This window comes from Narcine bancroftii, chromosome 10 (genome assembly GCF_036971445.1).
Source record: "Narcine bancroftii isolate sNarBan1 chromosome 10, sNarBan1.hap1, whole genome shotgun sequence".
Classification (NCBI taxonomy): Eukaryota; Metazoa; Chordata; class Chondrichthyes; order Torpediniformes; family Narcinidae; genus Narcine; species Narcine bancroftii.
This window is the reverse complement of record NC_091478.1, coordinates 53,269,845-53,284,550: the sequence shown is the minus strand read 5'-3', so window position 1 is coordinate 53,284,550 and position 14,706 is coordinate 53,269,845. Positions and strand designations below refer to the sequence as shown.

Below are 14,706 nucleotides of genomic sequence, written 5' to 3'. Positions count from 1 at the left end.
GTTGGGTCGGTTTCAACCATGTTGATGGCAGAGGGATATTCAGTTTGTTCTGGGTGGGTGCTATGAATTCCAGTTTGATGGGATGATTGTGGATTCCAATTGGTGAGGCAGTTTAGTCTGGTTGGGCCACAGAAAAACTCTAGCAGTTAGGGAATGAAAACAGGTTGTAAATGAATAAAACCGTTTAGGTTAGATTTGGAGACATTTGAAAGGCTGAAGCCTCTGGAATCTGTAGCAATCTATTGAATATGGACCTTGGTTGAGTAGGAAAGACTCAGCCTGAATCTCACCTCACATTCAGGTTGAGTAGACTGTTTCTCGTTTGGGGCTGACTTTACTCTTTGCATTTTGGAATGACTGCTGCTTGTTGAGAAGGTTTGCTTTCTGTGCTGGGAATCACTGGTCTTCTTGTCCTGGCAATAGATAGTTAGATATATGGTGGCAGTCAGTTTCATTTCACTTGGGGTCAGTTAAGTTAATTTTGATGAAGATTCTAGTCAGTTTGGAGTTTACCTTGGTTAGTTTGAGGTGGGTTTTTGTTTGATTGGGAGCTGTTGTTGGTTGAGTTGGAGATCATTGTTTTACATCTTTGGTGTGGATAGCTTTGGATGAAGTTTACCAGTTGGCACATTTGACATTGTACATGTTTGGAGACAATTACTCATTAAAAGTGGAAATTAGTGCCAAGGACATTAATTTAGGAAGTAAACACACTGAATGGTTTTGCAGTGAATTCAGCAGTAGTATGGTGATTCAGGCATAGCTGAAGCTTGACTATGGATAAGGAAACTTGGGTTTGATTCCCTCATTACAGAGGAGAAACCAAAATTCATGCCATTAAATAACTCTGGAATGAAAGCAAATGCCAATATGGATGCAATGAAATGACCAGATTTCTGGAAAACCTCACTGAGTTATTGAACAAATGTTCCATCCTTACCCTTCCAAGCCTGCATGTGACTCCAGGCCCTCAAATTGGATAGTACCACACACCTTTCAAAAGGTGCAGCAAGTTTCACTCCAAAGGGAAACTTAGGATGAATAATAAACACCAACTTTGCCAGAGACATCCCCATCCCAAGAATATATAAGCGTGGTTAGCATAGAGGAGCAAACTGGGTTGTACAACAAACTGGGTTTCCACTGCAGACTGCAAGGAGTTGTACATTCTCCCTATGTCCTCATGGGTTTACTCTGGGTGCTCCAGATTCCTCCCCCCCTTCCAAAAATGTACAAGGTTAGTAGATTAATTAGAAACATGGGTGGTGCAGGCTCATGGGGCAGAATGGCCTGTTTACCCTGCTTTATCTCTTAATCAATTAGAGAACACTTAGGAGGCCACTTTCTCAGCAATTAGCTCATTTTACTGTCACTGTAAACAACACTGCAAGGATTTCTAATCTCCCAACTTGGTTCACAGCAGAACACTAAACGCCAAGGAACTGTCCACAACCAATGATGCCAACATTGAGAGCAGGACTCAGAGCATCAAGCTGATGAAGATTGGGCGACATTAATATTTTTGAGTACACATCCTGGCTTCTCCATCATTTTTCACGAAACCTTTTGGTTACTCCTTTTGGGACTATTGTTCTGTCATTTCACTTCTCTTGCTTACAGCTCCCACAACATGAACAACCTTTTGCCCACTGGTTCAGTAGCAATAAGCCCTGGACAGGATTGACTTCATTTTTATGTACTAATTTTCCAACACCTGGGCAAGGCCAGCATTTAATGCACCACCGCGCCCCCCCCCCCCCACCCCCTTAACCCGAGCCACCTTTCTGACCCATTGTGGTGCTTCTGGTGAAGGCACTTTTACAGTGTTGTTGGGTAGGAAGTTCCTGGATCTAGGACTGGTGATGCTTTTCCAAATTAGGATAGCATGCAGCACGGCAGGGAATCTGGAGGTGGTGGTGTTCCCAAGGACCTACTGCCCTTGTCCTTCTGGTGGCATAGATCCTGATGGACTGAACAAGGCGAATAAACTCTTCCTAAATCTTTCTACCTTCATCATGATCAACCTAGTTCAGTGAAGGTTTGTTGACAGAAGGTTGTTATGGATACAAAAATACATGTTCTTTTATCCACAGCGAGGGAAAGTTGCATGTTCACTCTCAAACTGAACAGAGGGGAAGAGGCAAGCTTTGATGTAGCATTCCGACCAACCATGGCCCGACGCTTAGAAGGAACGATCAACCTCACTGTCTTCAATAATCAATACGAGGACACCGTCATACATTTGGTGGGTGAGGGTTACCAGGATGACATTACTCTTGATAACATTCATGGACTGTTGCAAACTGGCAGAGAAGAAAAGATTACTACATTTTTGGAGGATAAGGACATAGAAGGTGAGGGCTCTTCACCACTTTCCTAAAAAAATGTGTGTATACCAAATGCAATTCATCAAAAGGTTTTAGCATTTCTATTTTTCATCGGTCTTTCTATATTATAATCGTCCATTGAGTTTCAATTAAATATAATTGCCATTGAACTGTTGTATAGTTACCTCTTCCAGCATTGGCATCCTTCGTCTCCACCTACCACCCACTTCCAACGCCCCCCCCCCCCAAACTGCCTTGATACACTCATCTTCTCCCATTTCCCTCATTGGTTTCTCTTTCATCTCTCTCTCTCTCTCTCTCTCTCTCTCTCTCTCTCTCTCTCTCTCTCTCTCCTGGCCTTGTCTGTCATATGCCAATCAACAACTTCTGCCCATCATCCTTCATCCCTCCCTGGTTCACCAGTCCCCCATTGGACCATTATTCCACTAGCTACCTTTCAGTTCCATTATCAGTCTTTATGAACGGTTCCAACATGAAATGCTAACAATTCTTTTTTATCTCCTATGAGTTCTGCCAGCAGACTGTGTTTTGCTGCAATTTCTAGCATTAGGTACTGTTGAAACCTGCAACCTGCTTTTACCCTTAGTTTCAAATGCTGCATAATGACATGGAAAATTATTTGTGCATCCAAAGGATTATAGACCTGTCTCATTAAGTCTGCTTTGCTCTTTAATAACTCCTGGACTCAGTGTCCACTTAAAACAACTGCAGAGCTGGCAGGAAACACTGGGCTATTTCTCACTGAGACCTATGTCAGTTATATCAATGCCCATCTCATGAATTTGTTTGCGAACTGAAGGATTCCAACTGCACTCTTAGAACATTACTTTTTGGCCCTTCGAGTCCATGCCAAACTATTATTCTGATTAGTGCCATTGAACTTCACCCAGATCAGCCCTCCCTTCCACCCACATTCAACATTTCAGCTGGCACCTTGTTCCACATACTCATCATTTTCTGCATGCTGGTTCCCCCAATATTCCCTTTCAGTCTATATCCTCTAGATGTTGCCTCATCTAATCTCAGCGGAAAAAGCCTCTCATAATTTTGTACAACTCAATCAAATCTCCCCTCGTTTTCTGACGCTCGAGGGAATAGAGTCCCATTATTTTGCCTAGTCCCACTTACCTGCACCCAGGTACCTGCCAAATTAAGACAATAACATTCATTAAGATGAAAGTTATTGCCATTATAAATGCAAGAACTTTATAGCACAGGAACAGGCCTTTTGGCCCACCAGGTCTGTGCTGTGCCAACTATGATGCCAAATTAAATTAATCTTATCTTCCTGCAAGTAGTCTATATCCCTCTCTCTCCCTCCATATTCATGTCTCTGTCCAAATGTTTTATAAACATTGCTTTCATATCCACCACCTCTCCAGGAAGCATGTTCCAGCCATTTACCATTCTCTATATGGAAAAAAATGAATCGTAAATATCCTTTAAACTTTTCCTCGCTCACTTAAAGCTTTTCCTCCTAGTATTTGACATTTCCACTCATGAAGAAAGATTCTGACCCTTCACCCTATCCATGCCTCTCACACTTTTATAAATTCCAATCAGATCACCTCTCAGTATCTGATACTTCAGAGAAAACAATAGCATGTTGCTCAATCTCTCCTTATAGCTATATCTTTCACGCAGCCAACATCCTGGTAAATCTCTTCGGCACCCTGTCCCAATCCTCCACGTATTTCCTGAAATACAATGACAGGGCGAGAGTAGGGGGAGGTGCCAGCAAGGTTAACGTCATGATTAGCACAAGCTGTCGCAGCGCCAGCGATTGAGACCGGGGTTCAAATTCTGCGCTGTCGGTAAGGAGTTTGTACGTTCTCCCCGTGTCTGCATGGGTTTTTCCGGGGTCTCCGGTTTCCTCCCACCCTTCAAAAACATACCAGGATTGTAGGTTAATTGGGTGTAAATTGCGCAGCACGGGCTCATAGGATGAAAGGGCCTGTATCCGTGTTGTATGTCTAAATTAAATTAAATTAGAACAAGGCACAATATTCCATGTGCAGAGTAAACAGTTTTATCTAACTGAAACATGGGTTCCTGACTTTCATACTCAGCTATGATAATTGTCTTCATCAGCCACTCCCAGACTTGAATCACATTGACTGGTTTTCTGCTCATGACTCCAATGACACTCATATCACTGAAGCTACCATTTACATTTAACAAGTAATTACATTTCTATGGAAAATAAGATGATTTCAAAGTCCAAAACAAGGACAAGCACATTAGTGGCTAGCTCATGGAACTAGTCTCATGATATGGTGTGAGCGTAACAACCTGAGTCTCAACTTTGACAAGATGAAAGAGATGATCGTGGACTTCAGAAGGACCAGGAAATGACCACCCTCCATTACACATCAACAACTTTGTAGTAAAGAGAGTGGAGAGTGTTGTTTCTTGGAGTTCACTTCACTAGTGACCTATCATGGACATTCAACATCTCTTCACTTGTAGGGAAGGAGCAAAGGGACTGCACTTCCAGAGAAGACTAAAGTGGGCAAGCCTACCAGGCTATCCTTCTATGGGAGCTCTTTCGAGTGCATCCTGGCTGGCTACATCACAATCGCTGCATAGAAATGGATCAAAGGTCAACCCACATGTCCATAAGAGTGGCAGAGAGTCTCCCTTCCTCCCATCAACATGATCTACTTGAATTGTTTTCTGAAAAGGGCTCACAAAATCATTAAGGACTAATCCACCCCACATACAGCATCTTTCAGTTGCTCCCATCAGGGAAGAGATACAGAGTACCAGAGCCAGCACCACCAGGCTGAGGAACAGCTTCTTCCCATTCAAGGAGTATTGTCAGAAAGGCAGATGATCTTAGGGTGTAGGGATCCATATGGGATTATTACATAATGACTTGGTTGCATGAGGGGCAGGATTAGCAGCTCATTTTTCCAGGGATCGGTTGTTTCAGACGTGATAGAGGGGAAGGGACTGACAGAGACATATAGGTGGAGCTGAGGAACAGGAAAGGGTTGTATTATAGACCGCCCATTAGTCAGAGAGAATTGGAGGAGAAAATCTATAGAGAGATAGCAAACCAGTGTAAAAAACAGAAAGCTGTGATAGTAGGAGATTTTAACTTTCCACATATTGACTGGTACTCCTATTCTGTAAAAGGGCTGGATGGCTTGGAGTTTGTCAAATGTGTTCAGGAAAGTTTTCTAAATCAATGAGAGAGGATGCAATACTTAATCTCCTATTAGGGAACAAGACAGGTCAGATGACAGATGTGTGTGTAGGTGAACGTTTTGAGTCCAATGGCCATAATGTCATTAGTTTCAAGTTAATTATGGATAAGGATAGGTCTGGTCCTTAAGTTGAGATTCTAAATTGGAGAGAGGGCAATTTAATGGAAATGAGAAAGGATCTAGGAAGAGTAGGTTGAGATAGTTGTTTTTGGGCAAGGATGTGTTCAGTAAGTGGAAGGCCTTTCAAAGCTTGCAGAGGGATCTGGACCAACTGGAAAAATGGGCCAGAAAATAGTGGATGCAATTTAATGTAGACAAGTGTGAGGTGCTGCATTTTGGAAGGACAAAATAAGATAGGACATACTCAGTAAATGGTAGGTGAAATTTTGAGAGTGTAGAATTTACATGTTCCTGTCAGGATTAAAGGACAAGTTAACAGGTATTCAATGGATATTAGCGATCTGGTTAAGAAGAAGAGAGAGGTGTATAGCAGGTATAAGCAACAAGGAGCTAATGAGGTACTAGAAAAGTATAGAAAATGTAAGAAAATACTTCAGAAGGAAATCAGGAAGGTAAAAAGAAAACACGAAATTGCATTGGCAGAAAACGTGAAGGTAAACTAGAAAGGTTTCTACAAGTATATTAAGAGTAAAAAGATAGTAAAGGACAAAATTTTGACCCCTAGAAAATCAAAGTGGTCATCTATGTGTGGAGCCTCACGAGGTGGGGGAGATCTTAAACAGTTTTATTTTGAATCAGTATTAACTCAGGAAACTGGCCTAGTGTATAAGGAAAGGAACCAAACAATAGTGGCATGGAACATATGGAGATTAAATAGGAGAAGGTGCTTGTTGTTTTACAGTGAATAAAGATAGATAAATATCCCGGGCCTGACATGATATTCCCTTGGACATTGAGGGAGACAAGTGTAGAAATTTCAGGGGCCTTGGCAGAAATATTTATAACATCCTTATCAACAGGTGAGGTACCAGAGGACTGGAGGGTAGCTCATGTTGTTCCATTGTTTAAAAAATGCTCCAAAAATAAACCAGGAAATTACAGGCCAATGAGTCTGATGTCATTAGTAGGTAAATTATTGGATGGTGTTCTGAGAGATTAAATATACAAGTATATGACCAGCAAGGGTCAACATAAGGAAAGTCAACATGGCTTTATGCGTGGTAGGACAAGATTAATGTATCTAGAGTTTTTTGAGGAGGTTACCAAGAAAGTATATGAAGGAAAGGCTGTGGATGTTGTCTATGTAGAATTTGTAAGGCCTTTGACAAGGTCCCACATGGGAGGTTAATTCAGAAGGTTCAGACACTGGGTGGAATTTGAAATTGGCTGAATGAGAGAAGACAGAGAGAGGTGGTGGATGGTTGCTTCTCAGACTGGAGGCCTGAGACTAGTGGTGTGCCTCAAGGATCGGTGTTGGAACCACTGTTGTTTGTTGTCTTTATCAATGATCTGGATGATAATGTGGTAAATTGGATCAGCAGGTTTGCTGATGACACTAAGATTGGAGGCATTGTGGACAGTGAGGGAAGCTTTCAAAGTTTGCAGAGGGATCTGGACCAACTGGAAAAATGGGCCAGAAAATAGTGGATGCAATTTAATGTTGACGAGTGTGAGGTGCTGCATTTTGGAGGACAAAATAAAGTAGGACATACTCGGTAAATGGTAGGGCACTGAGAGGTGCAGAGGGACAAAGGGATTTGTGAATTCAGGTACATATTTGCCTGAATGTTCGCTGTCAACCTGATAGTGGGGGGCTTGATTAGTAAGAACGAGGAGGCTGTATATGAACATTAAAAAAAAACAAAAGAGATGGCAGATCACACTCCCCTGACCATTGACGGCTCCACCATTGAGGTCGTCAAGACTATCAAGTTCCTCGGAGTGCAGCTGGTGGTGAATCTCACCTGGTCCCTTAACACCAGCTCCATCGCCAAAAAACTCCAGCAGCTCCTCTACTTCCTGCGAAGGCTGAGGAAAATCCATCTCCCACCCTCCATCCTCACCACATTCTACAGAGGGTGCATTAAGAGCATCCTGTGCAACTGCATCACCGCCTGGTTTAGAAGCTGTGCCACCTTAGACCGCAAGACCCTGCAGAGGATAATGAAGTCAGTGGGGAAGATCATTGGGGAACCTCTTCCTAGCATGAAGGACATCTACTACACTCGATGCATGCAGAATAAATGTTGTGAAAGACTCCACAGATCCCGCATGTAAACTGTTCTCCCCTCTGCCGTCTGGCAGGAAGTACCTTTAGCCTTCGGGCCCTTACGCTTAGAGTGGGAAAGAGCTTCCCCCCCTCCCAGTACAGATGTGGATAGAGCACTGTGGACTTTCAGTGTATGTGTCTTAATATCTTAATATTTTAATGTGTTTACTGCTTTCCTAACTTGTATCTATGTAAATATGCTCCATGGTCCTGGAGAATAAGGGGAGATTCAAGTGAGGTTTTCAAAATTATGAGGGATGTAGACAGAGTAAATGTGAGTAGCCTCTTTCCACTTAGATTAGAAGAGATAAATACAAGAGGACAAGGCTTTAGGGGGAACATTAGGGGGAACTTCTTCACTCAGAGTGTGGAACAAGCTACCATCTGACATGGTAAATGCGGAATCACTTAAGTTTTAAGAATAAATTGGATAGATACATGGATGAGAGAGATCTGGAAGGTTACGGAATGGATGCAGGTCAGTGGGACTAGCAGAATGATGTTTTGGCACAATCTAGAAGGGCCAAATGGCCTGTATTCTGTGCTGTAGTGTTCTATGGTTCTATGGGCAGTGAAAATGTTGAAAGACCAAAGGAACTGCTCACACTGACCATCTGAGACTCTCATGTTCATGGAATAATATTTATTTATAAATACTTTCCTGTGTATTATTATTTGTCTGTGTGAGTTATGTTTGGTTGTGTGTCTATGAGGAATGGAGAACACTGTTTCGTCAGGTTGTACTTGTACAATGAGATGACAATAAACTTGACTTGAAAGTGTGTGTCACAAATCAGTGCATCAGAACCCTGATCTCACATGCATTGGATGCACACATGGACTGTCATCTGACTAAATACAATGAGGTTACTTTTTCCTGCTTATGGTTGAACTTATAATTATATTTTAGGAATTATTGTTTGCAGTATTATTGGTCATGGATAGTGATTCTCACTTCAAGGCCTCTTTAAGGATGACGTTATGAAACGAGCTGCTCGCTGAAATGCAATATTGAATAAAGAAAGTTTTCTGAATCTGTGTATAACCCCCTGAGTAAACCTTGCACACCTGATCTGAGCTGCTTGTGTCTCTCCTGTATCAATCTGTACACTCTGTAGTGAGGTTAGGAACCCACTGAGCTTGACCCCTGCAAAGCGACAACACACTTGTCCCTTGATTTTGAAACTCATGGATTCTTGCCCCACATCAGAGATTTGAACCATCCTTTTTGCTGACTCTACTGTCCACCATCGCACATTTGTAGCAACTAAACTGAGCAAGGTGTTTTAAGTTATGTCATATTCACAGCCCTGGCCAGTTCAGGCTCATGTATCTAGTAAATGTTGTCTATTGGTTCATTATTTTGTATAAAGGTGTTGCTGGATTGCGGTATAAAGCAGTTAGTGCTGCTGCCTCACAGCTCCAGCCACTCAGGTTTAATCCCGATGTCGGCTGCTGGAGTTTCAACATTCTCCTCATGACCACCTGGTTTCCTCTCACATTCCAAGGGTGTTTTTTATGGTAGGTTACTAACTCAGTCTAAGTTACCCCAAGTACGGGTGTGTGGTAAGAGAATTGAGGACAGGTGAAAGGGAATGTGTAACATTTATGATTTTTACACATAAATAATGGCTAAATCCTGTAAAAAAATTTGCATACTAACCTCCAGGGTGGTCATTTACACAGGATGCACATTTCCACTGACTTCCACTGTTGTGGAGACTGTCGGAAGGTAAACATTGTATAGATTAGCCCTGTTTCTTACCGAGTGCCTACAAACAATTTAGACTGCAGGCGATCTGTAAAACTGTCTAGGGGTTCTGGAGGAAAAATGATGGGTTGGAATTTAGCAAATAAATTCTGTCACAAAATCTTTACACTGGTATTATGAAAATTTATGCAAATTTATGAAAAAGATGTGGGGGAATGGAACCATTCTCTCATAGTGGCATGAACTTGTGGAATGTCAAGGGTTGTGGTAAAAGATTTGAAGGGTTCAAGAATTTCATGAATGTTTCATCCATATACAAACCAATATCACTAGCATACAGGTTGACTAAATTACAGCTACCTAGAGAAGGTATTTGGAACAAAAGGTTAGGCAGAACAGTTAGCATAGCAGTTAATGCAATGCTGTTACACTGTTAACGACCTGGGTCCAAATCAACTGCTCTCTCTAAGGAGCTTGTATGTTCTCCCTGTGTTGGCATGGGATTCCTCTGGGTATTCTGGTTTCTCCCACCCTCCAAAAACATACGGGTATTGTAGGTTAATTGTGTAATTGAGCAGCACGGGCTCATGGGCTGGAAGGGCCTGTTTCATTGCTGTATTTTGAAATTAAAAATTTAGTACCTGTCACTGCCCCAATGTGCTGGCACATCACACAGATAAAAGAAGTTATCTAACTACAGATTCTAATGTACAAGTTAAACCGGGTGAACCATGATGGTCTGCCAGATGCACGCCATAATTGAAGCCCTACACCATATGGCACACACCTCACCATTGGTCCTCCAGTACTGTCCACAAATCACAGCCAGGAGTGGGCTCAGGGTAACAGATGTTGCATTTTGTTACTGGAGGCTGGCCCATGAATTGAGCCACAGGACTTCAGGTGAGGAGAATAACCCGTTGGAAGTTGCATTAGTCTGGGGTATAGAATATCATCTGGATTGACAAGGGAAGGTGATCTTCATCTGGTGAGCTGTTTTCTGTTTGACAGTGAGATGACCCTCAGTGTTTCAACTTGATTAGTCAAATTTCTTTTTGAAAAAATGAGGAATAATATGATTGACTGATAAAGGAACAACTTGTTGTGATCCATTCTAGCTAAGCACTTGAACCACATTCAATTTGGAGACTGCCACATTAGCAGACCTTATCAGGTGACTTTCACGATGACCAATCGAAGTGCAACAGACATGGTCCGATTTCAATGGGTCGCAGACATCCGTGAGCTCAAGATCTCCCCACAGGTAAAGACAAGGGTCTGATCAAACATAGCATCTTCAAACTTGCAGAAAAGTCTATTTGATGTGACACTGGTTCACATATCAGCCTTCTTTCCTCTCCAAGAAATGAGCCATTGGGGTGACTCTCCCTTCAGATTATCTCTCCTTCGAACCGCCAGTTGTACTATATCAACAGTTTACTCTGTGTCCGAAGCTGTTCGCAAGAGCATTTTGGCATTTCTGGAGCTGACCCAGGAGTTAGTCAGCACTTACAGAGAGCACAATGGAATGTGCCAGTTATTCTTGGGCTTCGCTGAGAATGTCTTTGTGCAGATTTCCAGGTGTTAGTCAGCACTTACAGAGAGCACAATGGAATGTGCCATTTACTCTAGGGCTTCGCTAAGAATTTCTTGTCTGTGCAAATTTCCAGGAATTTGTCAGCACCAACGTTGGCTCCCAGAAACCTAGTTGCAAAGAATCCCCAGGTATGAAATGATAGGCCACAAGATAACTACACAGAAATAAATGAAAGAGCTCACTGGTATGATTTTATTACTTTTGATAAAGTAGAATGGCCATTATTTCATGTAATGAGATCAGATTAAGGAGAATTTAGACAAGAACTGATTTTTACCATGCACTGAATTTGGTCTGACTTATTTACATCACACCTTCAACAAGCTTAAGTCATTCCAAAGTTGGTCCTTGATGTGTACTGACATACTATCACATACTGTTACCAAGTGTAGCCCTCACTAACTCTGGCTTGGAACTGCTGGATTCCTAATTGTCTATGCGCAGCTATTGGGAGACAAAGTAGATATTTTGGCAAAAGTGGCTTCACTACTACTTATCAACTAATATTTCTTATTCTTAATTATTTTTGTTGGCTAGTTTGGGCACCTGCACTCGGGATGTGCGAAGGATGTGACTGTGACGTTGATGTCTGACCAGCCGGTCACATACAAGTATCAAGTAGTAAAATGCATGGTGTCAAAGATCACCTTCCCAATGCCTGCAGACCAGGTTCCGGACTGGGATAATCGACTAAGTGTAGTGAAGTGGATCGATGCTGGGAAAGATGCTCAACCTGCAAAGAAAAAGGGGAGTTTCTTCCTGAAAACTCTGTGTGTGTGTGTGTGTGTGTGTGTGTGTGTGTGTGTGTGTGTGTGTGTGTGTGTGTGTGTGTGTGTGTGTGTGTGTGTGTGTGTGTGTGTGTGTGTGTGAGTGGGGCGTATGTGTGTGGGTGTGTGTGAGAGTGCATGAGTGGGTGCATGTGTGTGCGTGTTGTGTGGGTGGGTGCATGTGTGTACGTGTATGTATATGGGTGTTTGGGTGTGGGTGCGTGTTGTGTGTCTTCCCCTGTCCAACCCACAAACTAACCCGTTAAAATATAGAATATAAAATAATAATTAAGAATAGCATAAGCCTGTAACACATCCCAGAAGTGGATGCTTCGACCCTTCATGTTATTGCTGATCTTTTTGTCTATCGACAGTTACCCCATTTGCCCATATTTGCACCATACCCTTCCATACCTTGCCTCTTTCAGTGTTGTTTAAAATCATATTAATTAATTTTGAGCTATAGCTGTTGTGTGATGGAAGAACTACAAATTCAAATAAAAGGTGCCACAAATATTAAGATAAAAATGACCAGATAGCCTACTTCAGTGAGGGTGGTTAGTGAACCAATATTAGCCATGACATCAGAGCGACTGCCCCATAGTTCAGTAAAATAGTCCATGCAGATGCCCCAGGAGAACAGTTTGGCTTCAGTTAAATCAGTCATTCTCAGCTTTTCTCTTTCCACCCACATACCACCTTAAGCAATTCCTTATTAATCACAGAGCACCAATGGCATAGGGATTATTTAAAATGGTATGTGAGTGGAAAGAAAAAGGTTGAGAACCACTGAATGAAATGTATCATCCAGCAAATAGTCCATGGGTTAGAGAAGTGATTTTCAACCTTTTCTTTCCTGTAGAAGTCTTCTGTGACATACCAAATCTCCTTGAGCACCCTGGATGTAAATGAGATGTATTTGTTTGTGAGTGAGGTTAAAACTCGGATGCAATACAACAAGTCAATAAAGAATTCAGGAGAAACAGAGAGAGAAAACCTGTGGAATGCAAAGAAACACAAAGACTCAGAGGCTGGGATCTTGACTAAACAAAGAATTGCTGGAGGAACTCAACAGATCAGACAGCATCCATAGGTAGAAATGGTCAGTCAGCATTTCAGATCACAACCCTTTATCGAGGGATAAAGTCTCAATACGTCCTACCTCCACCATCACCCTCCCCCCCCCACCCCGCAATGCATTCCAGGCACCTACCACTCTCTGTGAAAATAGCTGACCTCTGGCATCTCCCCTAAACTTTCCTCCACTGAACTTAAACAGACATTGGTCTGAAAGACCTATCTCTATACTATGTAACTCTATGAATCTGTGACTAAAAATATCACAATTTAAACACCAGTCTGTCGCAGAGCATTCTTACCCCTCTCTTCATTCTTTTTCTCGCACTTCCTCCTTCATTGTGTTTGACCTCCTGCAGGACTGTGTAAAGAATCTTAACCATATATAACCATATAACCACTTACAGCACAGAACATGCCAGTTCGGCCCTACTAGTCCATGCCGTAGCAAATCCCCACCCTCCTAGTCCCACTGACCAGCACCCGGTCCATACCCCTCTAGTCCCCTCCTATCCATGTAATGATCCAGTCTTTCCTTAAATGTAACCAATGATCCCGCCTCGACCACGTCTGCCGGAAGCTCATTTCACATCCCCACCACCCTCTGCGTAAAGACATTTCCCTTCATGTTCCCCTTTTAATTTTTCCCCTTCAATCTTAAACCATGTCCTCTAATTTGAATCTCCCCCTTTCTTAATTGAAAAAAGCCTATCCACATTTACTCTGTCTGTCCCTTTTAAAATCTTAAACACCTCTATCAAGTCCCCTCTCAATCTTCTACGCTCCAGAGAAAAAAGCCCCAGTCTGCACAACCTTTCCCTGTAACTCAGACCCTGAAATCCTGTCAACATTCTCGTGAACCTTCTCTGCACTCTCTCTATTTTGTTTATATCTTTCCTATAATTTGGTGACCAAAACTGTACACAGTACTCCAAATTTGGCCTCACCAATGCCTTGTACAATTTCATCATAACCTCCCTACTCTTGAATTCAACACTCCGATTTATGAAGGGCAACATTCCAAATGCCTTCTTCACCACACCATCTTGATGGTACTATTTACCATAATTCCTAAATCCCTTTGTTGCTCTGCACTCCTCAATTGTCTACCATTCAATGTATATGACCTATTTAAATTTGCCTTTCCAAAATGTAGCACCTCACATTTCTCTGTATTAAATTCCATCAGCCATTTCTCAGCCCACACCTCCAGCCTTCCTAAATCACCTTTTAATCTACGGTAATCTACCTCACTGTCCACAACACCACCAATCTTTGTGTCATCCGCAAACTTGCTTATCCAATTCTCCACCCCTACATCCAGATCGTTAATATATATAACAAATAATAGTGGACCCATGACCGAACCCTGAGGAACTCCACTATTCACCGGCCTCCAATTGGACAAACAATTTTCTACCACTACTCTCTGACACCTCCCATCCAACCACTGCTGAATCCATTTCATTACCTCCTTATTTATACCTAATGCCTCCACCTTTTTTCCTAACCTCCTGTGGGGAACTTTGTCAAAAGCTTTACTAAAGTCCAAATAGACATCATCCACAGCTTTCCCTTCATCAACCTTTTTTGTAACCCCCTCGAAGAACTCAATCAGGTTTGTCAAGCATGATCTACCCCTGACAAAACCATGCTGATTACTCCCTATCAATCCCTGTACCTCCAAAAATTTGTAAATAGCATCCCTCAGAACACTTTCCATCATCTTGCCCACCACAGACGTCAGACTTACAGGCCTATAAT

At 42.2% G+C, this 14,706-nt stretch overlaps 1 protein-coding gene across 1 annotated transcript in view; it reads left to right on the top strand.

Annotated features, from left to right (window-relative positions):
- Nucleotides 1-14,706, top strand: part of hydin (HYDIN axonemal central pair apparatus protein) — a 1,560,590-nt gene that overhangs the window by 1,268,943 nt on the left and 276,941 nt on the right. The window contains exons 64-66 of the mRNA XM_069900939.1: nt 2,094-2,354; nt 10,620-10,765; nt 11,636-11,872. Coding sequence (XP_069757040.1) covers nt 2,094-2,354; nt 10,620-10,765; nt 11,636-11,872 — 644 coding nt within the window. The remainder of the gene's footprint in view (nt 1-2,093; nt 2,355-10,619; nt 10,766-11,635; nt 11,873-14,706) is intronic.